Source organism: Lathamus discolor, chromosome 17 (assembly GCF_037157495.1).
Source record: "Lathamus discolor isolate bLatDis1 chromosome 17, bLatDis1.hap1, whole genome shotgun sequence".
NCBI classification, from domain to species: domain Eukaryota; kingdom Metazoa; phylum Chordata; class Aves; order Psittaciformes; family Psittacidae; genus Lathamus; species Lathamus discolor.
Window position 1 is genome coordinate 1,377,944 of NC_088900.1, and position 24,983 is coordinate 1,402,926.

The 24,983-nt window shown below is 51.8% G+C and overlaps 1 protein-coding gene across 4 annotated transcripts in view; it reads left to right on the top strand.

Annotated features, from left to right (window-relative positions):
• OPCML (opioid binding protein/cell adhesion molecule like) overlaps nt 1–24,983 on the top strand; it is a 283,978-nt gene that overhangs the window by 176,477 nt on the left and 82,518 nt on the right. For 2 of the 4 annotated variants that reach the window (XM_065697247.1, XM_065697248.1), the window contains exon 2: nt 7,861–7,945. In XM_065697247.1, the coding sequence (XP_065553319.1) occupies nt 7,861–7,945 (85 nt within the window). Of the gene's footprint in view, nt 1–58; nt 86–7,768; nt 7,946–24,983 lie in introns of those variants that run through there. The other 2 variants (XM_065697249.1, XM_065697246.1) reach the window with 2 other exon arrangements.

Below are 24,983 nucleotides of genomic sequence, written 5' to 3' on the forward strand. Positions count from 1 at the left end.
AAGCTCCTGGAAGCCAGCTTGTCCCATCAGTGAGATGTTCCAAAGGCTCATGTGTGTTGGCCCATTGCCTTGGGAAGGAGAGCGGGTGAGAAATGAGTGTGTCAAGGCAGAAGCAGGATTCTGGGCTTCCTGGTGGTAGACAGGCTGCGCTGCTCCATGGTGAGAGCCATGGGGCTGCTGGGGACCATCCTGGGAGGAGAGGACCATGTTGGAGGGGTACATGGTGGGCAGGTTGAGCACTGTGCAGTGCTTCAGCTCTCTACAGCACAAGCTGTTGCTTGCAGGGGAATCCAGGTTTCCAGTCTATGGAATTAGGCATATTTTCCTCTTGCTTTCCCTCTTTAGCATTACATCTTGTCTTGGCCACTCTGCTGATACAGAGGCAGAGCTGAGAGTGGGGTTTGGCTGCAAACCCTGTAGCTCTACAGTTAGACATGCCTGCATGGCATGGGGATAGGTTTGATGCTCAACCCAGAGCTGGAGAACACTGGTCCTCCTATCCCCCAACATGGGAGAGGTTGTTATCCCAACCAGCTCTGTGATGAGTGGCTCTTGTGTCACCGGGGGTGAAAAATAGCAATATTCACTGAGCAGAACAGGTAGATACTGTTTTCCTTCCCGTCACCTCCTGAATGGGTGCTGGGGATACTGCTTCAAAGCCTCCCGGGACAGCCAAGAACGTGGTTTCCCTCTTGCAGCATCTCATGTAGATGGCACAAATGTGTTCTGATCGTTTCCACGTCTCTGTATTTTGTAAATAAGCCCAGAGGCTACACGATGGCTTCGTGTTTGGAAATAGCATCAACAGGGCTCTGCGCTATCTCTTTATTTGTTCTTTTATTAGTTCAGTTAAGAGCTCGCAAAACACTTTGCAAGCAGCGATGAAATGAGCCTTGTAATGTTGGCAGGAGAGGGAAGAAATGTTCCTGCTCCGCTTGGCAGTGCCTGTGCTTGCTATAGGGATGGGGGGGGGGGGCTTTTCGAGGTGGCATTTGGGGAAAATGGGGCTGTTGTGTTGCCCCATGCTTGGTCACTCCGATGGGAGCATGCAGTGAGCTGGAAACAAGAGCAGCTTGTCTGTCCCTGGTACTCATAACCTACATTGCTTCTAAATAGGACTTTGGGCCATAAAGCAATGGAACAGAGGGTTCAGAGCAAGAAGGGGCGTTTTGCAACCTTAGACCTGCTCTTGTCTTGGGGGGGACATGGGCTCTGTCACCCTCGAGCTGCAGCGTGTCATGTTCCCATTCCCCTGAGCATCCCCACTATGGAAACCCCATATCCTTCGGGCTGGTATTGAAGCAGGAGGCTTTTAATCTCTGTAATCCCCCACCCTGCACTGTCTTTCTCTTCTCTACTCATGAAATGGTTTGGGTTGGAAAGAGCCTTAAGATCATCCAGTTGCAACCCCTCCAATTCCCTCCTTTTTGCCCTGCTCTGTTTTTTCCCCTCTGCTTCCCAGTGATGTTGGAAATGCAGGCTTGCTGGAAGCATCTCTTTGGCAGATGCCTGCAAGGACTATCAATGCAGTGGGGTTTTGTTGTGCTGTTTTGGTGGAGCAGCCTGAACTTTGGCGTGTTTTGATATGGAAATGTTTTGGCACCGAAGCAAAATGTCACATGGCTGTGACGCCCCCCCCCCCCCCCCCCCCCCCAGCCTCTTCCCTAGAAAGTTGGGTTTGAAGGGAAGGACCGCATGGGAGCTGAACACATGCCCAAAAGCACGAAATACCAACAGGAATGGCAACAACAACAAAAAAATCTTGGCATCGCAAATGAAATCTTCACATTTTGCTTGCCTTAGAATGAAAAAAAAGAAATCCTGGATCGTTGTCAGAAATCCTGCTGGAAAATGAAATCATGGGATCATGGAATGGTTTGGGTTGGAAGGGACCTTACAGCTCATCCAGTTCCAAACCCTTGCCACGGATAGGGACACCTTCCACTAGACCAAGTTGCTTCAAGCCCTGTCCAACATAGCCTTGGGGATGCATACACCTCTGCTTCAGCTCGGATTGCATGTTCCTAGAAGGATTTTATGGAAGATAGGAGCGTTTATCCACGCATTTAGGTTGCGAGGACAGTGTTGGAAGGGTGCTCATTGCTAAACGAGTCCCATAGTTAGATGTTAGTGAAGAGAATGGGTCTTGAGTTTGTGTTTTCTGCCCAGGAGAGCTCACGGCCATGATCAGGTTGAGGAATAAGCTGTGTTTTTTGTCACAATTACCTCAGTATGTTTTTCTGTTTGCTAAATTCCTGCGATAAAATGCATTAAATGTAACAGCAGAGAAAATAAAAGTTCCCTTTGTACAGAGAAGCCTGATTGAGTGTGAAGATAAACCAAGATAAAACAACTGGGAAAATTAAGTGGGAGAAATAAATCCTGCTGGAGAGAGGCAGGGGGATGGAGGGGGAGAGCTGTGTGTGTGCCATTGCAGCGGTCGGTGCAGCTCTGAACAGCATTCCCAAAGCTTTGGTCTGGGGAATGGGGGGATGCTTTGCTGCACCCCAATTCCAATGTACTGGAGGATGCTCAGCCTGGGGCTGTTCAGCCTGGAGAAGAGAAGCTGTGTGGAAACCTCAGAGCAGCTTCCAGTGTCTGAAAGGGGCTACAAGGATGCTGGAGACGGGCTCTGCATCAGGGACTGCAGCAATAGGACAAGGGGTGATGGGGTCAAACTGAAACAGGGGAAGTTCAGGTTGGATATGAGGAAGCTCTTCCCTGTGGGGGTGCTGAGGCGCTGGCACAGGGTGCCCAGAGAAGCTGTGGCTGCCCCATCCCTGGCAGTGCTCAAGGCCAGGTTGGACACAGGGGCTTGGAGCAAGCTGCTCTAGTGGAAGGGGTCCCTGCCTGTGGCAGGGGGTGGACCTGAATGAGCCTTAAGGTCTCTTCAACACAAACCATTCCATGATTCTACGGTTCGCTGCTGTGCCAGGGTGTGCGTGCATGGGGTAAAGAAATGGAGACTGTTTGGCAGCAATTGGGAAAAGGAAGAAGCAGGGCTGTGGGGGAAGAGGTGTCTGGAGGCAGTGCCAAATACACTGGGGAAAAATTAGCAGCTGCAAGTGTGCAAGAGAAAAGGTGGAGAAGAGAAGGGATGGGGACAGATGGAGAGAAAGAGGAGGTGGAAAGGAGGAGGAGGTGGGAGAAAAGGGAGGAGGGGATAGTAGTGCAGAAAGATATTAGTTAAAAATCTCATAGCCCCGAGCCCAGATGCCATCTGCACGTAGCAGGATACCAACAAGATACAGCGCTCGCTATTCACCATGGAGTTGTTATGTATATCTTGGCCAGATAGCGTAGCCAGGATGTTCAGGAATACAGATTTCACATGCCCCAGGAGAGAGATGCCTTGAAAGACCCTGGCTTTCGGGAAGCACCAGCAGCTCTCTGCAGACCGGGACTAGGAAGGAGCTTTGAAACAGCTTCTTTGGGCATTCCAGAGGGATATCTGGGAACTTCCACCAGCGCTGGAGGGTGAAGGATTAGCTCTTTGATTAAACAAGGCCAGGTCCTCCAAGGACTGCTTTCCCCTCCAGCTCTGCTGGGTTTTTGCTTCGATGGGTTCAGCAATAACCCCTTCAGTTGTGAGTGGCTCAAAGTTCATTGTAGGGGAAAAAAAGGACCAAAAAAGTGAAGAAAACCATTTTCCATTCTATTTTCCTTAAGAATTAGTTGTCTTTGCCTGCTGAGGACTGCATTTCCCACTTTGACAAGGGCATGGTGGTTGGTTGTGCTCACCACGGGAGAAGATGCTGTCTTGGTGTGAAGAGTGGCTGTGCTTCATAGCGTTCCTCTCCCTAGGCAGGGTGCTTGTGGGAAGGTCCTAAGCTGTGAGTATCTGTTTCTGGTTTAAAAGGAGTTAGAAGGGGCTTTGGGCAAGGGATGTAGGGACAGGACAAGGGGAATGGCTTTAACCTGCCCGAGGGGAGAATCGATATCCTTTAGGAAGAGGCAGTGTCCCAGAGGGTAAGGGTGAGCAGTTAACGCTACCCAAGTGTGTGGGGTCCTGGTGTTGTTGCAGTCTCCATCCCTCACTGCATTCATCTTAAGGGAGATGGACTGAGAGCATCGCAGCATGCCCTGAGATGGGTGAAGACGGGGAAAATAAACCTGGAGCAGTGGTGGGGCTGCAGAATAAAGCCCAGTGTCGCTGTACATTGATCCCGGCATGGTGCTGGAGCAGCGCTGCCACCAACCTGCTCCACAGTGGGCTCTGGTCCCTCACTAATTACTTCCAAGCCTGGACTCTTGGCATTTGCAAGCTCCTGATTAGAGCAATGAGGGAGAAACCTCGGAGGGAGATGGAGACCAAACCGCGCCACTAATAAATGCGGAGATTGACAATGGGCTGGGAGGTGGAGGGACTCGTTCTTGCAATCTCAGTTCCTTTCTGAGCCTCTGGGATGATGAGAGAAGGTCAGGGCTTGTTAACGTCACTCTGAGGAGCAGGATCAGCCGCTGCCATATGCCTGATGCCCCCAGGGCCTGTGCCAGCCTCTGAGTCCCTCTCAGCTAGCTGGTATTTTTAGACATGGACCCGATCTGAAGCCACCCCATGTAACCTCTGGTCTGCAAACTGTCTGGGTATAGAAGTGGCTCTGCTTTCATGTCTGCTGCGTCCACATTTTGTACCCTCCTGGATTCTGAGTCCTTTTTCCCTTTGCCCTTTCCTCCCCCGTGTCCCAGCTTGCTCCCTTCGTTTGGTGGCAGCGTGCTCCCTTGGAAGGTAGCTGTAACCAGAGCTGTGATGGGGTGGGCCAGAAGACGGAGTCAGGAAAGGGTGCTCTTTCATTGCCTGCACCCACTGTTGGATGCCCAAAGTGGCTTCACTGAGACATACCACCTGCATAGCAGTGCCAGGTTGTTGTGCAGTTAGGCAGGTTTCTGTTCCATAAATATGGACAACATTCCCTTTCTTCTCTTTCCCCTTCTGGATGCCCCATATATGCCAGTTCAGCTCCCTGTCTGTCAGTTTATACCTTGCCTTTACATGTGTCTGCATCTCTGCAGCCTCCTCAGAGGCTCTTTTTCCTCTTTAAATCTCCCCTTTGCTGAACTACACCTCTCTGGCAGGCTTCCTGCTACACACGCTCTATGTCTACAGCTTCCTATCTCAAGGGGTGAACACTATTGTACCCAGCACAGCTTCTGGTCACTGCAGCATCCTCCCCCTTGGAGCTCATCCTGCTGCTGGAGGAGGCTCAGGCTGTCTCACTGTGGGGAGCTGCAATGGGTTTGTGCTCACTCCTTGCTGCTCCTTCCCTGCCAGCAGACATGGCTCCTCTGTGACAAAGTGGGAACACATTGGGAAGGAGATGGGGTGTTCTTCTTCTCCATCCTTTCCCCCCAAAAGGATGCTTGGTGTTGAAGCAGCCGACTTGCGTATTCAGGGTTAAGGCAACTTTCTATCAGAAGAGCTGGAAAACTCATCCCTGTGCTTTTCCCTGCGCTTCCCTTTGCTCCTGGGCTGTCCTATTTATCCAAGCTGCAGTCAGCATCCCTCTTGTGCCTGCAGCCGTAAGCTGGTGCCAGGAGTCAGCACACATCTCTGCAGTGCTAGCCTGTGGCTAGCAGTGTATTTAGGGTCTCTGCGTCCCACTGCCATATAGAGAGGATCTTTTATGCTGATAATTTGGCTTGAGAGCACTGAAAAGCCCTTGCAAATGCCTCTTGATCAGTTGTAGAAGCTGTGTTTGGGTCTCTGGAGGAGCTTGGGGCTCCAAAATAGATAAACTCTTTAACTGGTTGTTATATTCCTCCTGGAAGGGGCATGTTATATTGAGTAGGAATGCACCCAGCTGAAGACCATGCCTGTCTTGGCTTAGGGGTGAGGAAGTGTACAGCACAATACAAGGAGGTGGCAATGTGAGGTTGGTTTCCTTTTGCAGGCGCAGAGATGGATGTGTCTGGATGGTCACTGAGGTCTTGGTGCCCTCAGTTGCTGTTTGAGGAGGTAAATGATGGTCTCCGCGTGTCTCCAAGACCACCTTTTGTGCATAACGGGACTGCAGGGGGACCAGGAAAGGGGTTGGTGTGCTCTGCTGTCAAACACTACCCTGTTTGGAGTGATGGGGTGGAAAACCATCCTAGTGCAGGGGTGTCTGTGTCAGGAAGTGAGGACAGCAGGGATATGGAGTAGGGAGATCCCATGGAGCACCCTTCCACAGTGATCTAGTGGGGCAAATATGTGGCCACAGGACCTTGTTTCTCACTGCCCTGCCTGCAGACAGGCTCCCAGCCACAGGGGAGCCATCCCTGAATTCAACCGTGCATTAACAAGTGGATGGAAGTGTGATGAGGAGCTGCTGAGGAATGTGGCGGGTTTAGTCTGGAGAAGAGAAGACTCAGGGGGACCTATGGTTCTGTACAACTGCCTGACAGGAGGATGGAGCCAGGAGGGGCTGGGCTCTGCTCCTGAGGAAGAAGGGATGAGACAAGAGGAAACAGCCTCAAGCTGCCCCAGGGCAGGTTTAGATGGAGCTGAGGAACAATTCCTTGCCCAAAGGGTGCTCAGGCATTGGAACAGGCTGCGCAGGGCAGGGCTGGAGTCACTGTCCCTCCAAGTGCTCACACACAGTGGAGACGAGGCCCCCGTGCCATGGCTTAGTGGTGGCCTGGGCAGTGATGGGGAACGGTTGGACTTGATCTTAAAGGTCTTTTCCAATCTGATTGATTCTATGGATGCAGGGAAAGATGCAGCAAGGGTCCTGGAGTGGCCGAGGGGACCAGCATCCTGGTGCTGAGCTGTGCAAGACATCCGGGCTTGAAGCAGTTAAAGGGGGGGGACTGTCCCTTGGGCTGGTGGAGCCTCTCGGTGCCGCTGCTCTGCGGGAGCGCGGTGCGGCGGGGGTTAAAGGCTGGCGGGTGAAGCGCGCTCCGCCCGCCTCGCTCTGTGTGTGTGTTCGTGCGGGTGTTACCGGGGTGTGCGGGAGCCCGATCGCCGGTCAGGGATGGAGCCGCTGCCATGACAACCGCGGGCAGTCCGCCTGCGCGCCCGGGGATGCTGCCGCCCGCCCGGGCCGGGATACTGCCGCCGCCGCGGCCCCGACACCCTTCCTCCTCCTCCTCCTCCTCCTCCTCCTCGCTGTTCAGCTGAGGGGGGGACATCTCTGGAGACCCACTTTTGGGAGCCGAGGAGCATCCCGTGCCCGGCCTGGGGGGACATCGCCGGCAGCTCCGCGGGGAAGTTTCGATCTTGCGACAGAACCGGCATTTTGGGGAGCTTTCGGGTGGTTTTGGGGCTTTGTTTTCCTTTTCCCGTTATCATATCAAAGAGCAGCAGCCGGCAAACAACCAAACTCCTCTGGTTTTGACTGGGTTTATGGCCGCCCTCCCTTTCGTGCCAGAGCCACGTTTCCTCCTTGGGTTATAAACTTTTGATGCCAGATCTCAGCAGCGCGTGCCCAACTGAATCTTAAAGTAGCGTCTGGAGCAGGCACACATCTGTGACCTTCATCTCTTGCACTGCATCTTCTCTCCTCCTCTTCCTCCTCCTCCCCTCCGGCCCTCCCGTCCTCCTCCCTCACCCAAGGATACTGGGGACTCCCTCCGGATGCCGCTCGGCAGGCTCAGCGCTCGCATCCTGCCTTGCCGGGGGCTCTCCTGATCTCCGTGGAGCTCCTCATCGCTCAGCCCCGGTGGTTTTGCTCCCCTCCTTCCCCACACACACGCACCCCGTCCCTCCTCTCTCCCCCCCCCCCCCACCTTCTCTTTTCGCTCCCGGTGGCCTTGTCGGGTGTGTTTTTTGCCTGTTGGAAAAGTCCCTGCTGCCCAGGATGGGGGTCGGTGGGTGCTTAGCCCTGCCCTGGAGGTGCCTAGTCGTCCTCTGTCTCAGGCTGCTCTTCCTTGTGCCCGCAGGAGTGCCCGTGCGCAGCGGAGATGCCACCTTCCCCAAAGCCATGGACAACGTGACAGTGCGGCAAGGGGAGAGCGCCACGCTCAGGTAGGAGCACCTGCATTGATGCCTTGGGGGGCTGTAGAGGGGGGTCTGGATAACGCTCATGGGGGATGCTGTGCGCGGTGCGGGGCTCCTGGAGGGCGCTGGGACCTCCTGGAGACTTCGTTTGTGTCCCATTGTGTTGAGGGATGCTCTGTGTTAGTGGTTTTGGGGCGAGCGATGCGCTGGTGCTGCGTGGTGATGGGGCACGGGCTGCAGCGTGGGGCTGGCAGGCTCCCGTCGGGGCTGCGGGTGCCAGACGAGGAGCTGACACAGGGGTTTAGGTGGCAGACAGCGAGTTAGTGCCGCCTGCCGCTCCCAAAGTTGTCTCTGGGTGCGTGTGGCTGTGTGGGAAGGGAGGGAAAGGGGGGTCTGTGCTGCTTGCACCGATGCCAGCCTGCATTGCCAGTGGGTTTCCAGGGCTGCGATGCCTCCGAGGTGTCAGCATTCTGCCTTGATCACTTTATAGTCTCTGCACGAATCTGTTAATATCAAATCAATCTTTTACTCCAGGGGTGCATCTTATGAATTCTGATGGATGCTTTCACCTTACGCTGTTTGCTGGGGGAGAAACGCAGGCTGCTTCTATGCAGATGGGCCACTTCTCTGCTGCACAATAGAGCAGAGCATCCTTTTCTTACTCCCTGAATGAGTTACAGGTGTACATGGTGCATCAGCCTGTGTCGGATAGCAGCTCTCAATAGGCATCACAGAAGCGTGGTCAGATGAGCAGATAGCAGCCCAGCCTTTTCTCAAAGGGTGATGGGGACTCAGGTCATGTCTGGGGCTTTGGGTTGTGCTGTGTGTGCTTCAGGAGGACCGGAGCTGGTTAATCCATGTGGAAAAGTGACCCTGTGACTTGGGAATGGAGCGCTGAGGGGTGTGAGCTTGGAGCGAGGGAGGCTAGAGAAGTTAATCTGCTGCTTTCACTGCATTAGGGAGCAGTGCCTAACCCCGACATGAGCTCAGACCTGGAGGAACAGGGCTGCAGCAGAGAGCAGCTCTTCCCAAAGCCAGGCAGGGGGATGAGGTACATGCCGTGCTCTCCATGAGCAAGGATGAGCCTGGAGCAGAGGATGCTCTGCTCACCTGAATATAGAGGATGCACAGGGAGGGCTGGGTGAGCTTCTCCTTGTTGGGGGGGAAATGGTAGTGCAGAATGGGATGGTGGGAACAGGCTCTACGAGTTCCATGTGAGAGAGGTGTTGGTCTCCCAGCACGGTGCCTTCCACACTTTGGGATGTTGCCTGTGCCCGGCACATCCCTGTTCCCCACTCCCAGCCAGGGCCCTGCTTGTCATCACCCCATGTAACTGGGGGCTGTGGCACTGCAGAGGGAATATGTCCTTTTCATAACTGACTGCAATGACGGTTAACCTGAGCTGGAGTGAGCAAGGCAGGTTAAAGAAGGGAGCACAACCCCCTGAGAGATGCCTTTGGATTTGGTGCTCTTTTCCCCACCATCTGAGCAAGGGGATGCTCATAGGGGTTTGAGCAGGATGGGTGCTGAGCCCCTTCCCGGGGCAGCTCCTGCAGCTCCGGCTGATCCTATTGCCAGCAGAGGGCTGACTTGGATCTCCTTTATGTATATTTTAAAGCTTTTAGCCTCTTTTCCATGCTGTTTGCAAGAGGGGATGTTTGTGAAGCAGCCAGCTCCGGAGCACTGAGCTATTTTAGCCTCCCTGTAAGAAACTCTGCATCTCTTGGTGTGACTTACAGGAAGCTCTGCCCCAAAAGCGCTTGTTTTCTGCCCATTTCTGCCCTTGGCATCTGATTTTTCCATGCTCACCCCATCCCTTCTCCTCCTCAAATTTAGCTTTTGCCTGCTGCAGTCAGGTTTCTGGCCTTCCGCTCCCATTTGCCCACAGTCTCTTCTTGCACTGCTGTTTCCCAGTGGTCCAGCTCTTCTCTCCCACTCTTATCCCCTGCTCTGGGTATGCAGCAGCCCAAAGGTGGTATTCTTAAGGATGTGGCTGGTATTTATCATCAGGTTGAAATACCTCACAGAGAGCTGGGAATGGGAAACTGCCCAGGACGGGCTTCCCATGTGCGGGTGATGCTTGGGTAGGTGTCTAGTGTGGGGCCCTCGATAGGGTTTTCACCCAGCAAATGGTCTGCGCACCCATAGTAGGAGCAGATGTGGTGTCCTCTGCTGTCCTCATTGCAAAACGGCACTTGGGGGGCTCAAACCAAGGAGAAAAGCTCCTGTAATTCCAGCTTGTCGCACTCATGGAATTAGCCACGATCCTGCAGGGATTGGACTTGCCAGGTCCTCTCCCACCCTGCTGATACCTGGTCATAGGGCAGGCTGAGCCGTGTAAACCCCCTTGGATTCAGCGGGGCTGATGGAAGCTCTGAGCTCTTTAAGCACACACATGGCACTGCAGAAGGATGTGAGGGAGAGCAGAACCGCATGATGGAGGAGGAAACCTGGAGGCTTTTCAGGCCGTTAGTGGGTTTCCTGTATTGGATTTTGGGCACTTCAATTTCCCCTTCTCCACGCTTTTTCCGAGGGAGGCTCAATGGAATCCTTGTAGAAGCTAAGGCTACGTTTACAGCCGACTTTGAGGTCAGCTTAGATCAGCAGCAAATGAGTCCCCTGTTTTAAGCAGAGATTGTTGGTAATTCACTGCTTCCTATTGTAAGAACAAACAATTCCCATAATAGTCCTGCACCTTTCCTCTCCCGGGAACTCGAAGCAGTTTGCGAATTCTCTGTGTAGTATTAAAGAGAAAATCGAGCTGCCTCCTACCTGCCTCTGAAACCCAAAACCTGCTGTGAAGAAGGGCAGATGTTGAGGTGGCAGCACTAACCCGCATTAGCCACCAGTCTGGGACACGGAACAGAACAAGGAGCACACTGGAGGTTGGAGGAGGTCTCTTTTCCATTTCCCAGCTGGGATTTGATGTGGAAACATGGATTAAGTCGCTGCTTGTGGGAAGAGTGCCACCGAGTCTCAGCTTGCTATGCACGATGCTTCTTGGATGCGTGCCCTGCAGCTTGCAGGGCCACAGGCATCTGTCCCTTGGGATGCTGCAGGGGCATCGCTGGCAGGTCCCCAGCATGGTCACTAATTCCCAATGGGTTGATCCTAGCTAGAAACCTTGGATTATGTTTTCTCCCAACTGCTTTGCAGTGCTGGAAGCACCAGCACTGCTGTTGTCAGAGCTAAGGGCGATGCAGGCAACGGCTGAACCATGGGTACCACATCTTGATGCTGAAATGGGGGATGTGGAGTAAATGGGATCGTATTCCTTGTGCCGCCAGCAAGCCAACCTTTTATAACAGGCATCAGTACAGTTCATAAAGACATAAACCAGCAGCTGCTCCAAATTTCAAGGCTTTATAGTTTTATCTGTGTTTAAGAAATATTGGAGCTTTATTTTTAAGGCAAAGAGAGCGATGCAGTGGTTGGAGGGAGTAGCTGCGTGATGGGATGTGCTGAGTTGGCTCCTTGGCTCTCAGTGTGGGGACACAAGGACTTGAGAAGGCCTTTCTTGCTCTCTGCCTCAGTTTCCCCATGTGTAAAATGGAGCCAACAGCACCGGTTTGATCAGAGGAGGGGGATGAGAAGTAATGAGCTTTCATAGATGGTGCTAAGATTGTACATCTAAGGCGTGTATAACTAAGCTTTTATCTAAGATAAATAATACAGAGAGGCTTTTCCCCTGCATTTAAAGGCAGATTTTCAAGTCAAATCACCCTCTACCTTTATGTTCACTTCTGGCCTCCCCATTGCTTGTCCAAGGAGACCAGGCAACCAGGGTGGCTTTGCTCATTTTCATCCAAGACTTTGCTCCTGGCTCTGCTTTGTCAATTAGTGACTATGAGAACAATTCCAATTAAAACTAAGAAGCTGGAATAAGGATGCCACTCTTCCATTTATTTTTGCAATTATAGTTTTAATTATTTCTGACAATTCTGCTCTTTTTTTTTTTTGGGGGGGGGGTCGGGGAGGAGGTGTAATAATCTACTGCACTTTGATTTCCCAGCACATGATGAGGCCTGTGTAAAGTAGAACCAGCAGGAGCAGGACCACAGGCTCTAACCACAGGTTTGGGAAGCTGGGAAATGAGATTTCCTCCCCCTTCTTGCTCGGTCAAACCGCCAGCCCTCGAGTTTTCCTACCTGTTAAACAGGGGTTGTGACACTCACCGGTGCAACCAGCATAGAAAAGACGCGGTAATGCAGCCCCGTCTCTCCGCTGTTAAATCCTTGCTGGGAAGTGGGAAGAGAGTCGCTGCTTTTTGTGTGCAGATGCTAAAAGCATGGGGATTAGTGAAGAGCAGATTAGTGAGGACTTGCTCCGTCACTGGCCTTTCCTCCTTCTCCTTCCCCCCAAAAGTTTTCTGGAGCAGCTAAATATATACCTGCTGTTTCCAAGGTAGAACTCGCTGCGTGGTGGAGCTGTAATTGGCGACTCAGGGAAATTACAGCCATGGATTCTGGCATTTGGATCCTCCTGGCTGGCATAATAATTTCTCCCTAGGTAGCTGGTATTTAACTTGTCTTATCTGCTCCTGATAGTTATAATTACAATGCCCACTAATTTCACTTTAGCGGTGCAGCCGTTCGAAGGGTGGTTGGAGAGAAAAGGTTGAGAGGGTTGTGGAAAGGTTCCCTCCACCCCAACCTGGTGCATGAAAGTGAGTGGTGATGTTGAGACCATGCAGTTGGTGCCCATCCTCTCCATGTCGTGGTCCTTTCCCACCTCGGTGGGGTTGGAGCAGCCCTGTGCCACGCTGTTGGCCTGGCTGGCATCATGATTGATGCTGCTGGATGTGAATGAAGAGAAGACTCAGGGGAGACCTTAGAGCAGGTTCCAGGCTACACAAAACCTGGAGAGGGGCTTTGGACAAGGGCCTGTAGGGGCAGGCCAAAGGGAATGGCTTGAACCTGCCCGAGGGGAGACTGAGATGAGCTCTTAGGCAGAAGCTCTTCCCTGTGAGGGTGCTGAGGCGCTGGCACAGGGTGCCCAGAGAAGCTGTGGCTGCCCCATCCCTGGCAGTGCTCAAGGCCAGGTTGGACACAGGAGCTTGGAGCAACCTGGTCCAGTGGAAGGGGTCCCTGCCCATGGAACTGGATGAGCTGTAAGGTCCTTTTGAACCCAGACCAGTCTGGGATGCTGTGCTTGAACTCCTGGTGCCCTTGCTATGAGACGAATCTGAGTCTCCATCTGGGGCTTGCTGGTTTGTGTAGGGTTGCATAGGGACAGGTTCTCCCTGCTCAAGAGTGCAGTTGTGTTGTGCAAGGAGCAGATATGGGGCTGACTTTGGGGCATTCACCTTTTGCTGCTGGTCTTTTTGCCCAGCAGAAAGCCAACCCCCATACTAAGTTTCTGAGCTCCACTCGCCAGAAATAGCTCCGAGTGGTGATGCTCAGCTCCAGGGGATGAGACTGAACTGTGAGTAATCCTTTCTCTATAGGGTACACGAGATCTTTTTGCAGGCATAATAAACTCCCTGGGATTGCAGGCAGTAATAGCTGTCCTTCCCCTGGATCACACGCACTTCTCCAGGAGCTCAGGGTCTTTGTTTCTAGAAAAGGATTAGGTGTTAACGCTGCAAAATGAAGCCGGGGCGCAGCGGCTGTCTTTCACATTCCTGGTTCCCAAAGAGTTCCTCTGTTCCTTCGACTGCTCTCACAGTTTGCCTCCTCCTTGTGTTTCTCAGCCCTATACCGTGGATGCTTTTTACATCAGCTGGACATATTGTTTTAAGTGATAATCTTTAGATACTGCAGCCGAGCAGGCAGTTCATAAGGGGTATCTCATTCAGTGACTATCATTTCGTTTGTCCTTGCGAGCAGCTTTTAAGGGTGAGGATGTGCTGGGTTGATTTCTTCTTTTTCAATGAGCAAAATAATTCCCCCACAGCCCTGCCAACAATTTTTAGCCTGGAATGGGTTGTTTACTACAGGTTTGATTTGCTGCGTAGGTCTTGTCTTCCCTGACAGACAGAAACCCTTCGAGATTGGTTCTTGAGTGCAAAATACTCACTTCTGTTTTCCGATGACTGTATCTATCCCAAGATTTGCTTCAAACGAGTTGTTTCCATGACTATACTCTCTTGATGCACTTGTTCCTCGGGATACAAATGGGTCTCCAAGTCTGCTACTCCGTGGATGGGGGAGGATAATGAGAACAACAACTGTTGTGGTGGAGGATCAGATGAGTAAATTGTGCTGATGCTGTGCTTTGTGCCAGCTCCAGTGCAGCGGAGTTCAGGGTGGGGAAAGCCAAGGAGCCATCTCATAGAGCATCTTGCTGCTGCTTCATGTGTGTGGCATCACCTCCTGGCTGGAGCTGGAGAGAAGAGGGATGGGAGGGCAGGAGGGAGAAAGAGGGAGAAGGGAGAGTGGGGAAACAGGGTGAGTAAAAAGAGAATGCTGGGAGGATGAACCAAAGCGAACCCCACGACTGGTTAACTCCCACTGTGTGAAGTTCAGTGCTGTGGGATGAGTTCCTAAATCAAAGCGCAGCAGTCGACGTGGGGCTGAGATGCAGGGATGCTGCGCTTCATCCAGCTGGTACCCAAGCCCCAGGGCCAGTCCCGCTGGGGCAGTGCATCCCCCTGCCTCCTATTTGGGATGTTTTTTCTGTATGTGTGCCTGTTTGTGTGTGTATATATATAAAAATCTAACAAATTCCTAACCCATATAAATCCAATTACCCATGTTTTCCCTGCAGGGAGCAAGGGAGATTAATGTTTGGTATTTTGGCAGGAATGTAAAAAGAAATAGGTGGTAATAACAATGAAGGCTCATAAAAAGGAGCCGATAGCCGTGTCTGTGCCGGAGAACCCGGCTGTAATTCTCATGGGCATTTGCCATCAGGCTGCCCTGCTCCCATGGAGAGGCAAGAAAAGCCAGGAATGCTTCCTGGGCACCTAAGCAGGGATAACAGTAATGTGATAATAATGAAGGCTGATAAAAAGAAATGGTATCTGCTCCCGGGGCACCTCCTTGTAACACATCCCTCTTGCAAGAGCCATAGGAGCATCCTGCTGTTAGCCCCATTTTACAGAGAGTGCCTAGGAAGGAGGATGAGTGGGATTTGTGGAAGGAGGATGAGTCTGTGGTCGTGTTGGTTCTTGCAGATCTGTCTCGGACTGACATATCCGGAGTTTTTCAGGCTGTGGGTAGGAGCTGAGGGTACCGGGGTGAAGAGAACAACATCTCTCTTCATCTTTTCTTCCACTCTAAGCCCTTTTCTGCCATGTCTCTGGGTGCTGAGCTTTCCCCAACTCTTTCTTGAACAGGAACCCAGGCACAGATGACTTTTTCCTGCAGCTGTTGGTCAGGGGATGGTAATCTTGGTGCAGAGCCTGGAGCACAAGTGTGATGGGGAACGGCTGAGGACCTGAGGGGTTCAGTCTGGAGAAGAGAAGGCTCAGGGGGGACCTGATGGCTCCCTACAAGTGCCTGACAGGAGGATGGAGCCTGCTCCCAGGGAACAAGGGATGGGACAAGAGGAAACGGCCTCAAGCTGCCCCAGGGCAGGTTTAGATGGAGCTGAGGAACAATTCCTGCCCCAGAGGGTGCTCAGGCATTGGAACAGGCTGCCCAGGGCAGGGCTGCAGGCACCGTCCCTGCAAGTGTTCACACACCGTGTAGATGAGGCCCTCAGTGCCTTGGATTAATGGTGGCTTTGGCAGTGCTGGGAAGCGGTTGGTCTTGATGATCTTTCAGGTCTTTTCCAGCCTGGTTGATCCTATGATTCCATGATTCTGCTTGGCACCAGGCACGTCTCCTCCCTCAGCTTTGACACTGGAGAACCAACTACTCATCATCCCTCATCAACACCTTCCCCTCTGCCTGGGTGAGATCCCCTCTGCTCTCCATTTCCCCCCACATCACTGGTTCAGTGCAGCGAGTGGCATCCTGCGCTGCTCTCTCCCTGTCACCCATGGTCATGTATTAATCACACTTCAGCTATTGCATCCCCACAGCGGCTTCTGCCTTCTCTGCTGGCTTTGCATCAGGCTCTTTGCTCTCCGTTTATTACCGCCATGGGTTTTATAACCCACTTTATCAGATGACTTTTTTCCCTCTTTCTTAAAGAGCATAACCCATGAACAACTCATCATTGCAGAAAGAGGATGAGTGCCGGTAGGAGAAGAGAAAGCCTCTATGCTTACACCTTAAATTAAGAGCCTGCTTCACAGTGGCATTGCATTTAATTCAATCAAGGCAGCTAAAGCTGAGATCTCAAGGCCTTTGTGTGATCACAGGAGTTGCTGTGATGCAGCAGCAGGTAGACTGAGCCCATTTCCGAGGAGACTCGAGGTAACTGGTGGAAGCAGCCAGGCCTGGGGCTTATTGCAGCTACGGTGGAAAGCTCTTAGCATTCAGTTTGCATCCTGTCTCTCTCTCTCTCTGTCACCCTCCCTCCTCTTGCTCCCTATCCCTACATATTCCTTTACATGGAATTGATTCGTTTGGCTTTTTCCTATTTTTAAACTGGGGGGAGGTCTGGTTTTAATTAATGTTTGTAACTGGAGGATAATTCCACCGCTGGTCCCATCGCTGCCTGAGTCACCCTCTCCTCCCTTCTCCTTGGGAGAAGACTGCTTGGACTTAATTAAAGTCAAGGATTCGGGCTAGTGGGAACAGTGGGAGTCCTGCAGGGCTCTGGATGAAGTGATTGCTGTGGGGGAAGCAGGTAATTTCTTCTCAGAGCTGTAGACTGTGATGCCGAGACACTATTAGACCCATCTGGTTTGACGACCTGCATTACCCAGGCTGCTGCATCTTGTCCTGCATTTCCCATTCTGAACCCAGAAACTCCTCTGAGTCCTCCAGCTCCTGATCATCCCTGTGGCCTCCTCTGGACTTGCTCCAACAGCTCCATGTCCCTCTGATGTTGAGGACACCAGAGCAACTCAAACTGAGTTCCCCATGCCCATTGCCGCCGGTCATGGTGGGGGATGCTGGAGGGAGAACGGCAAAGCTGTGCGTACCCGATGCATGTCTCAGTGCTTGTGCTTGCAGACAGCACTGCCACCAGAGCTCAAATGCAGCCCAAGCAAGAGCTTAACAAGCTCTGAGAGCTGTCCAGAAAGTTATCCTGACACCAAGTGACAGACTCTCAATTGAGATCCTCTGGAGACTTTGAAGTCACTTCCGCGAGGTTTCCAAAGCTGGTTTTTCTCATACCTGAAGAATCCTTTATCTGCTGCGATGCCTCCCCTGCCTTGTCTCATTGCTTTTGACGTTTCTCTTTGTTGCCTGCTGCAGCACAGGTAAACTCCACTGCAGAACTCTTGAAGAGGGGGGTTTTCTTGCTCTCTGCTCCTCCTCCAGTCTGCTCTTGCTGCTGTTCCCATAGAAATTGCCTGGGACGATGCTCGGATCTGTAGAGAACTGGCTGGAGCGGTGTCAGGACTGCTTCAGCTCATCTGAGAGGGCAGGGGATGCTCCAGACCACTGGGAAAGGACAAACATAGTGTCTAATGTGGAAAAGGGAGGAGAAACTCCTAGATTGCTCACCTTCCATCCTGAGAAAGCCCTGGAGCAAGGGAAGGACAGGAAGCTGTACCACAGCCAGCAGAAGGATTGATCACAGAGGAATTGTGTCAGACTACTCCAGTATCCTCTGTGTGACAAGGAGGAAGCAGAAGGTGCCTCTGTCAGTGACCCAGGCAAGGCTGTAGTGAGCTGATAGGAAACCTCAGGTGGGAACCACTGTCTGGGAGCAGGCTGGAAGGAAACGGACTGGTCCTTGTAAGGTGCTTCACTGCTTATGAGACCCAGCCCAATACGAACTCTATGCTCAGCAGGTAGGAAAAGCTGTCCTTGCAGTAGTTTGAGGCTGCAGGTGGCTGATGATGCCCTTCTGGATGGTACCAAGGGCTGAGTGACATCCTTTATGTCCTAAATCTCACATAGGATTCCTGGTGTGTGGGTTCATAGCAGCATCATGCTGCAGGGCTGGTGTTTTGGGATGGCATCGAGGACTTAGAGGGTTTCTGAAGTAGCAATGTGCTTCATGATGTCTCATTATGTGCCCCATCCCTGGCAGTGTTCAAAGCCAGGTTGGATGGGGCTTGGAGCAACCTGCTCTAGTGGAATGTGTCCCTGCCCATGACAGGGGGTTGGAACTGGAGGAGGTTTAAGGTCCCTTTAAGGTTCCATAGAATCAACCCATTCTATGACATTCTCTGCTCTGTAAGGTTGGGTCGGTTTTCCTTCCAGGCAATGGGTGGCTGCTGGCTTCATCCTGCTGCCTTTTGGTGTGGTTGTTGGCTGCAGCAGGGCTTTCCTCCCCTTCTTGCAGGGGATGTCATGCTCCAGCCCCCCAGCAGAGTGCACCAACCCCTTCCCTGGTCCCCGGGCACCCCTGCTATGCACAAGAGAAGGTGTTAAGAGGCAGCTGGGGCCTGCCCAGACTCTCTGACCGAGGCTGCAGACTCTCAGAGGTGCACTTGGAGCATTTGCCTTGCTTTTGCTTTTATTGCCTAATAAATCAGTGCTGGGCACAGCCCATCAGAGGGAATTAGCTCCCTTTGCTAAAGGTGCTGGCTCTTCCTATTGTAGCTACACCTGGTGAGGATGTGTGGTGCCTTCTCACCTTCACCACCTTTTCAGCAGCCACCTGTGTGACCGGGAGCAGGGACCGAGCTGCAGCCGCATCCCTCTGGGCAATGCCCTGATGCTAGGTCAGTGATGCTGGCTCCCAGCTGAATCCATCCCTCTCTGAGGCCACTGCCCCAAGCCAGGAGCATTGAGGGTGGCCAGGACCGCATGATCCTGGCTGTGGGCTCATTCTGGGAAGCATCTGCTTGGCCTCACTCTCTGAAACTCATGCTTTGTGCTGCGATTGCTGAGCTTGCAGCTGGTTTTCAAGTCTCATCTGCACTTAGCAGGGTGCTGCCAAACCCACTGAGTCCAGCAGGTTATTTCCCTTCAGAAGCCATTTATCTTTTCCCTTTCAGACGCAGGGCTTCACTCTCTCATCTTTCTTTTTCCTCCCACGTGGGAAAGAGCCCGGTCTTCCCAACCTTCCCAAATAGCTGGCTCTGGGCATGGGCTCGGGCCCTATCCATGGAGCACGGGGATGTCCTGGGGCGCAGAGGCAGTGGACACCATGATCGGGATGGGCTGCTTGACATCTATTGATTCCTTCCAGTTATTTAGAGGGAGATCACTTCAGGCTTCAGTGTTGTGTGTGTCTTTTCCAGTCAGGATTTTGGATGAGGCTGCCCTGCCTGGTCTGATGCCAGGAGGTGCCAGGCTTGGGTCTGAAAGCTTCTTTTCTGGCAGGGAATTAGAAAGTTGTTTCCGGGTAGTTGCACTATTGAGAGGGAAGCAAAGTGTTGGATGGGAAGTTTAGGAGCACCTTGGGCTCTGCCACCGCCTCTCACTATGGCCATGGGCACATCCCTTAGTTCGGAGCTTGGATCGCTTCTGTTAAAAAGCAGGAACTCCAAATTTCCTGGCTTTTGATCCAAATCCCCACACTTTGGCCTCTGATCCTCAGCTAGGGGCTTGCACATTGGAAAACCCCATCTTAAAGTGACCTTCAGGAGCATCACTTTCATTCATACTACAGGAGTGCACTGTGTGATGGTTACTAAAGTTTAACAGCTGTGTCTATCTATTACCTAGCTGCTAAATCTTTTTATGCCTTAAATAATCAATTGCTATTCAATTAGCATACAGTACTGTTAGTGCCTTCCTAAATCTATAATGATAAACCAAGTTACAAGTTCTTGGATGTTAATTACTATCTGATGATTAGGAACAGCAAGACATTTACCAGCCTCATCCCAGCTATAATACAGCGTGTCCGCGCACACTGCAGAGCTAACCCACACTTACTGTCTCTTAATAATCAATGGGTGTTTAACATGCAATATTTGCCTAATTAGCACTAAATGAAATCCTCATTGACAACACTTCAGGGGAAGAGATCTGCCTTGAATATGATGGATTAGACACGGAAGGGCTGTTATTGTAAGCAGGAGATGTGTGTGTCGTTTGCTTTGCTTGTCATGGCTGGCACATGCTTCCCTGTGACTGGCAGCCTGGTCCAGGGGGGATGGAGTGATGTCTTGGTGGTGAATTGACAGGCCCAGAGACCCCAGGTCTCTCTTTACCCAAGCAGCTCTTTCCAGTACCCTTCCCTGCTTCCAATCCCCCCTCACCCATGGATATAATTGTTCCTCTGCCTCAGAGGATGATCTTTGGGGAGGCTTCCTGAGCCTGGTGCTTTATCTGAAAGCAGAGCTCTGCCCACAGCTATCATAGAATGCTTTGGGTTGGAAAGAACCTTAAGACCAACTTGTTCCATGGTGTCCCGTGTGCAGGGGCACCTCTCACTAGACCAGGTTGCAACCATTCCTTCTGCGTTTTGGGCTATAAGCTAACCTTTGGAGAGTCTCTATTTGGGCAATGAGGGTCATGGAGATGCTTGTGGCCATCTGTTTGACCTCAAATTAGGGATGCTGGGTGGAGGCGGGAGGGATGCGAGGCTCAGAGCAGCCCCGAAGCCTGGTGCTGAGTGGAAAAGCTCCCTTGGGAAGTGCTGTGCTGCAGTTTGTCAGCAAAGGTGGAAGCTGTTGTGCGAGAGCAGCGGGATGGATTGCACAGCCTCCGGCTCTTTGCAAGCATCAGCCTGTCCTTCACACTCAGCGTGGATGTAATTAACTGTGCTGATGGGATGTTGTGCCAACAGCAAAGCAGAGAACACCGCGAAAGGAGGAGGAAGCAATACCAGGGCTGTTTGGAACATGCTGCACAGCTCACCTCCTGCCACAGGAGCATCCTCTAGGATGGAGGGCAGGGTCAATGCTATGGAGAGGAGTTACACAACCGCAGAGTCTGGAATAGCAAAAGGGTGCTCCATGGGAGGTGTTTCTCTCCCTGGGTGCATGATGGATATGCAACTTCCAGCTCTTTCAGTCCTTTGCAGGCAATCTCTATCCTTGTTATGTCAGGACAGGTTTCTCACCACCAACTTCAGGGTTTTATCAAAGGCCTCTTGAAGCCTGAGCAGCTCTTTGGTTCTTTAGGGGTCTTTCTCTACCCCCTAGAAAGCCCACCCCTGCAAAGCACAGAGCTGGGATGGATGTTTCCTGCACTTGGAGCTGGGATGGGAAAGAAGGAAGGGAAAAATAATAATAGTAAAGAAAAAAGACTTTCCATTAGCAATTGAAATGGTTCTTAAAAGAATTTGCCTATTCTGCAAGGAATGTTTAGTAACTGATAGCAATTTCTAGCAATTAAATACAAATTAATCCGTGCTACCAAGTAGTGCTTTATTTATGGCTCTGTATTTATGGGCACTCCCTCTCCTTAAAACATCATCGTTGCTTTTGATAAGTAATTAGAGTTTCCTGGGTAATCTCCCAATGTAGGTATGAATTTTAAGTAAGTTTTAGTAGCAAGCAAGTGTTCCATTGTGATGCTGAGGGAGGGATTATCATTATTCATACTCTAGTAGGGCCGGGAGGCTGGGACAGGCACTAACAAAGAGATAGTCTCAGCTCAGTGTAGTTTATGGTGATTTTAATGTCTTGTCTCTCCAAGCAGGCTCCTGAACTTGATTTTCCAAGGAATAAAGGTAATCTGTTGTTATTTGCACCAGGGCAAGTTAGGGAAGCTGTGCATCCCAAATGCCTTCCTTGGAGCAGCCAGCTCTAATGGAACATGTCCCTACCTGTGCATGGGGTTGGAACTGGATGAGCTTTAAGGTCTCTTCCAACCCAAACCATTCTATGATCCGTTGGGCTGTGCTGGTGAGTGTGCGATCCTCTCTCATTCAAAGGCTGTGCTTATCCTGCCCGTGGCTGCGCAGCCTGTTCTGGCTCCTTTCTGGCTTCATTACTGAGCTTGATTAAATGGTACTTGTGCAGCCAAGGGTTGGGAAAACACACAAAGGGACTTTGCTAGTCATCTGAGGCACTTGGATACTGTGGAGACGGATGCTGAAGGGACAGAGACAGTGTTTGACATGCAATGGAGATGTAACCCATGAAGGCAATGTCCTCCTGGGGTCCAGGAAGGGACAGGGTTGAGACAGAGCCTTAGGACCTGGAAAAGGCTCCCTCTGAAGATGAAAAGAGCGGAGAGTTGCCCTGTCCTTTAAAGTTGCTGTGGACACGTTGCTTTTCCAGTGGATGCGGTTGGGAGCAAGTGAAGGTGAGATGGTTTTGGCCTCAGCATCTTCTGTATCTTGTTTTATAGCTGCTCTGTGCGCAGCCAGTGGTGTTACTCATTCTGTCAGAGCACACAGAGCTACCTTCAGCCACCACCGCATGGGATGTAACATCATGGGGCGTGTGTCACCTCCCCATGAAGTGAGGGGCAATCTCCTAATCCATCAGGTCAAACTTGTCTTTGAAGGTGGCAAGAAAGGGCGAGTTTGGCCAAGCCTGAAGCTGCTGGGTTTGGGGCAGACGCCAAGTGACTACATGAGGCAGTTGTCTTGGTAAAGACCAGTGTGGGAGTGACTTTGAAGGGTGAGGAACAGCTTCAAAGCTACTGAACAATCCTGGTCCAGCTGTTTTCCCTTAGATTTCACAGTGCCATTAGTGTCATGCCATCCTTCCCATGCTGGAGGAGTGGGGACCTTCGCAAACCTCGTCCCTTCAAGGTTTTCCTTTTGCCCACCTCTTGCTGCATTGTGGGTCTGGGGCACTGTGATAGCTTTCATCTCCTCTCCTTTCTTGTGCTGAATCAGAGCTGGTGGCTTTTGGCCTCTGCACTACAGGTTTATTAGAAACTGTTGCGAGGTGCTTTGTGGTACATAGAGGAGGGATGCTGAGGACTCTTTGGGGTTAATCAACTGCCTGGTTGGGGGGGCATGAACCCCAGTGAGCCAGCCGGTCCCCTCTCGGGGCATCCTAAGAGCCCCCTGCTCTCACCCTGTGATTTAAGTGCGGTGGCACTGGGCTCATGTCTGGACATGGAGATCTTAGATCGCTCAGGCTTTGAAGTGCACTCTCTGATGGCCCCCGCTCTCCCTTCCAGCAACACAGATGCTCACTTGTGTGATTAACTTCACATCCCAAAAGTCACTGCCTCTGTAAAGCTTCAGGTCCTGCCTGGTGCTTCTGACTGCTTGAGTGCCCTGCGAGTCTCTAGACAAGGGTCAGCTGCTGTCAGAGGAGCTCAAAGGCTTTGGGTTTGAAAGGCAGGAATGAGTTCTTGGCTCTTTGAGTTCAGACTGAAGTGTCTGCAGACTGCAAGGGGCATAAAGAGGGAGTTTGAGCTCTTGCCGTCATGCAGGTTTTGTGCTTGTGTGCAGAGGGATGCTGGTGGTGAGAGGAACCATCCCAGAGCTGTGTCCTTGGGGAGGTGGGCGAGGGGAAGGAGCTGAGCCATCCAAATCCCTTTCGGAATGCTCACAGCTCCCTCGGGCGTCTCATTGCTCACCCCGTGATTCATCCTAGAACTAGGGCGGCTCTCCTCGGCTCTCGGCTGAGATAACACTTGGGGACAGGGGAGGGAGGACTTGTCATCCCTCGGGGAGCCTTTGGTGGCTCTGAAGCGCCGCCATGTGGGCAACCCACCAGTACTGGGGGGGTGAGAAGAGGAAAACTGAAGGGCAGAGGTGGGTATGCTGCTGGCAACGGTGTCTCATTGACTACGCATGGCCAAGGGATGCTCCTCAGCTGGGTAGCGGTGGGTGCACACTGATTTGGGGTGCAAAGGTGCCTGCTGGTGGCTGCAATGGGATTTTGCCCTGGCCTTTTGCATTGTGAAGTGCATAGAAATGGTAAATGCTTGGTCCCTGGCAGTGTTCAAGACCTGGACAGAGCCTTGGGCAACATGGCCTAGTGTGAGGTGTCCCTGCCCACGGCAGGGTGCTGGAGCTGGATGAGCTTAAAGTCCTTTCCAGCCCACACCATTCCATGATTCTGTATTAGAACCAAGTTGGAAAAGACCTTTAAGATCATCAAATCCCAGGACTGCCAGGACATGGGTTGAATCTTCTCCGTTGCTTGGCTCTAGGGAGTTCCTGGTCGAAGCCTCCCTGCTTCCTTGCTGCCTTCCCTCCACCAGCTCACCATTCCATGCACGGAGCCGGTGCAAAACACCAATTAGCTCTAAAACAATTATTATTTCTTTTGAAATGCCATTTTATATATGCAATAACCCACCACAGTAATCCCGGGTTATTTAACAGAGCATTTACCATGAAAACAGTCATTACTCTTTAAACGCCGCTGCCTGTACAAGCCTCTTAACATGAAATGGCAAGTGAGGCAGAAGTCTCGCTGTCACAAATGCTACGTTCCCCTGAATACATTAGAGACACGGCCACCAGGAAGCCTCCTGAGTGGGTTTAGGCACGTTTGGAGAGGGTCCTTTCCATTTGGATTTCCATTTGGATGCTGGAGAGGGGCTCTTCATCAGGGACTGTAGCAATAGGACAAAGAAGGATGGGTTTAAACTGAAACAGGGGAAGTTCAAGTTGGATATAAGGAAGTTCCTCCCTGTGAGGGTGCTGAGGCGCTGGCACAGGGTGCCCAGAGAAGCTGTGGCTGCCCCATCCCTGGCAGTGCTCAAGGCCAGGTTGGACACAGGGGCTTGGAGCAAGCTGCTCCAGTGGAAGGTGTCCCTGCCAATGGCAGGGGTTGGAACTGGAGGAGCTTTAAGGTCCTTTCCTACACAAACCAGTCTGGGATTCTATGTGTCTATGTTCAGGTGGGTTCAGTCCAACTCTGTGATGGCCCCATAGCTTCCCTTTGCCCCCATCCCTCTCTTCTGTACCCCTTCTGATCTCCAAGTGTAGCAGCTGTGTCCGTTATCTAGCCTAAACCCAGTGGATTTCACTATTTTAATGTTGTTGATAGGACCTCTCATACTGCACAGGTAAAGACATTCTTGCTGCTAAGTTAATAATGAATTTAGGAGCAGATTCTGCCTTCCCCCCCCCCCCCCCCCCCTTTTTTTGTACTTCTAGGGAACTGTGCTGGATGACTATTATTTACTTTGTAGACCTATCTGAGGTACCTGGCACGAACCCGGGGGACCAGATGGAAATATCAGTCTCAGGCTTTAGTTTAAGCAAAATAGTTGTGTTTAAAGATTAATTG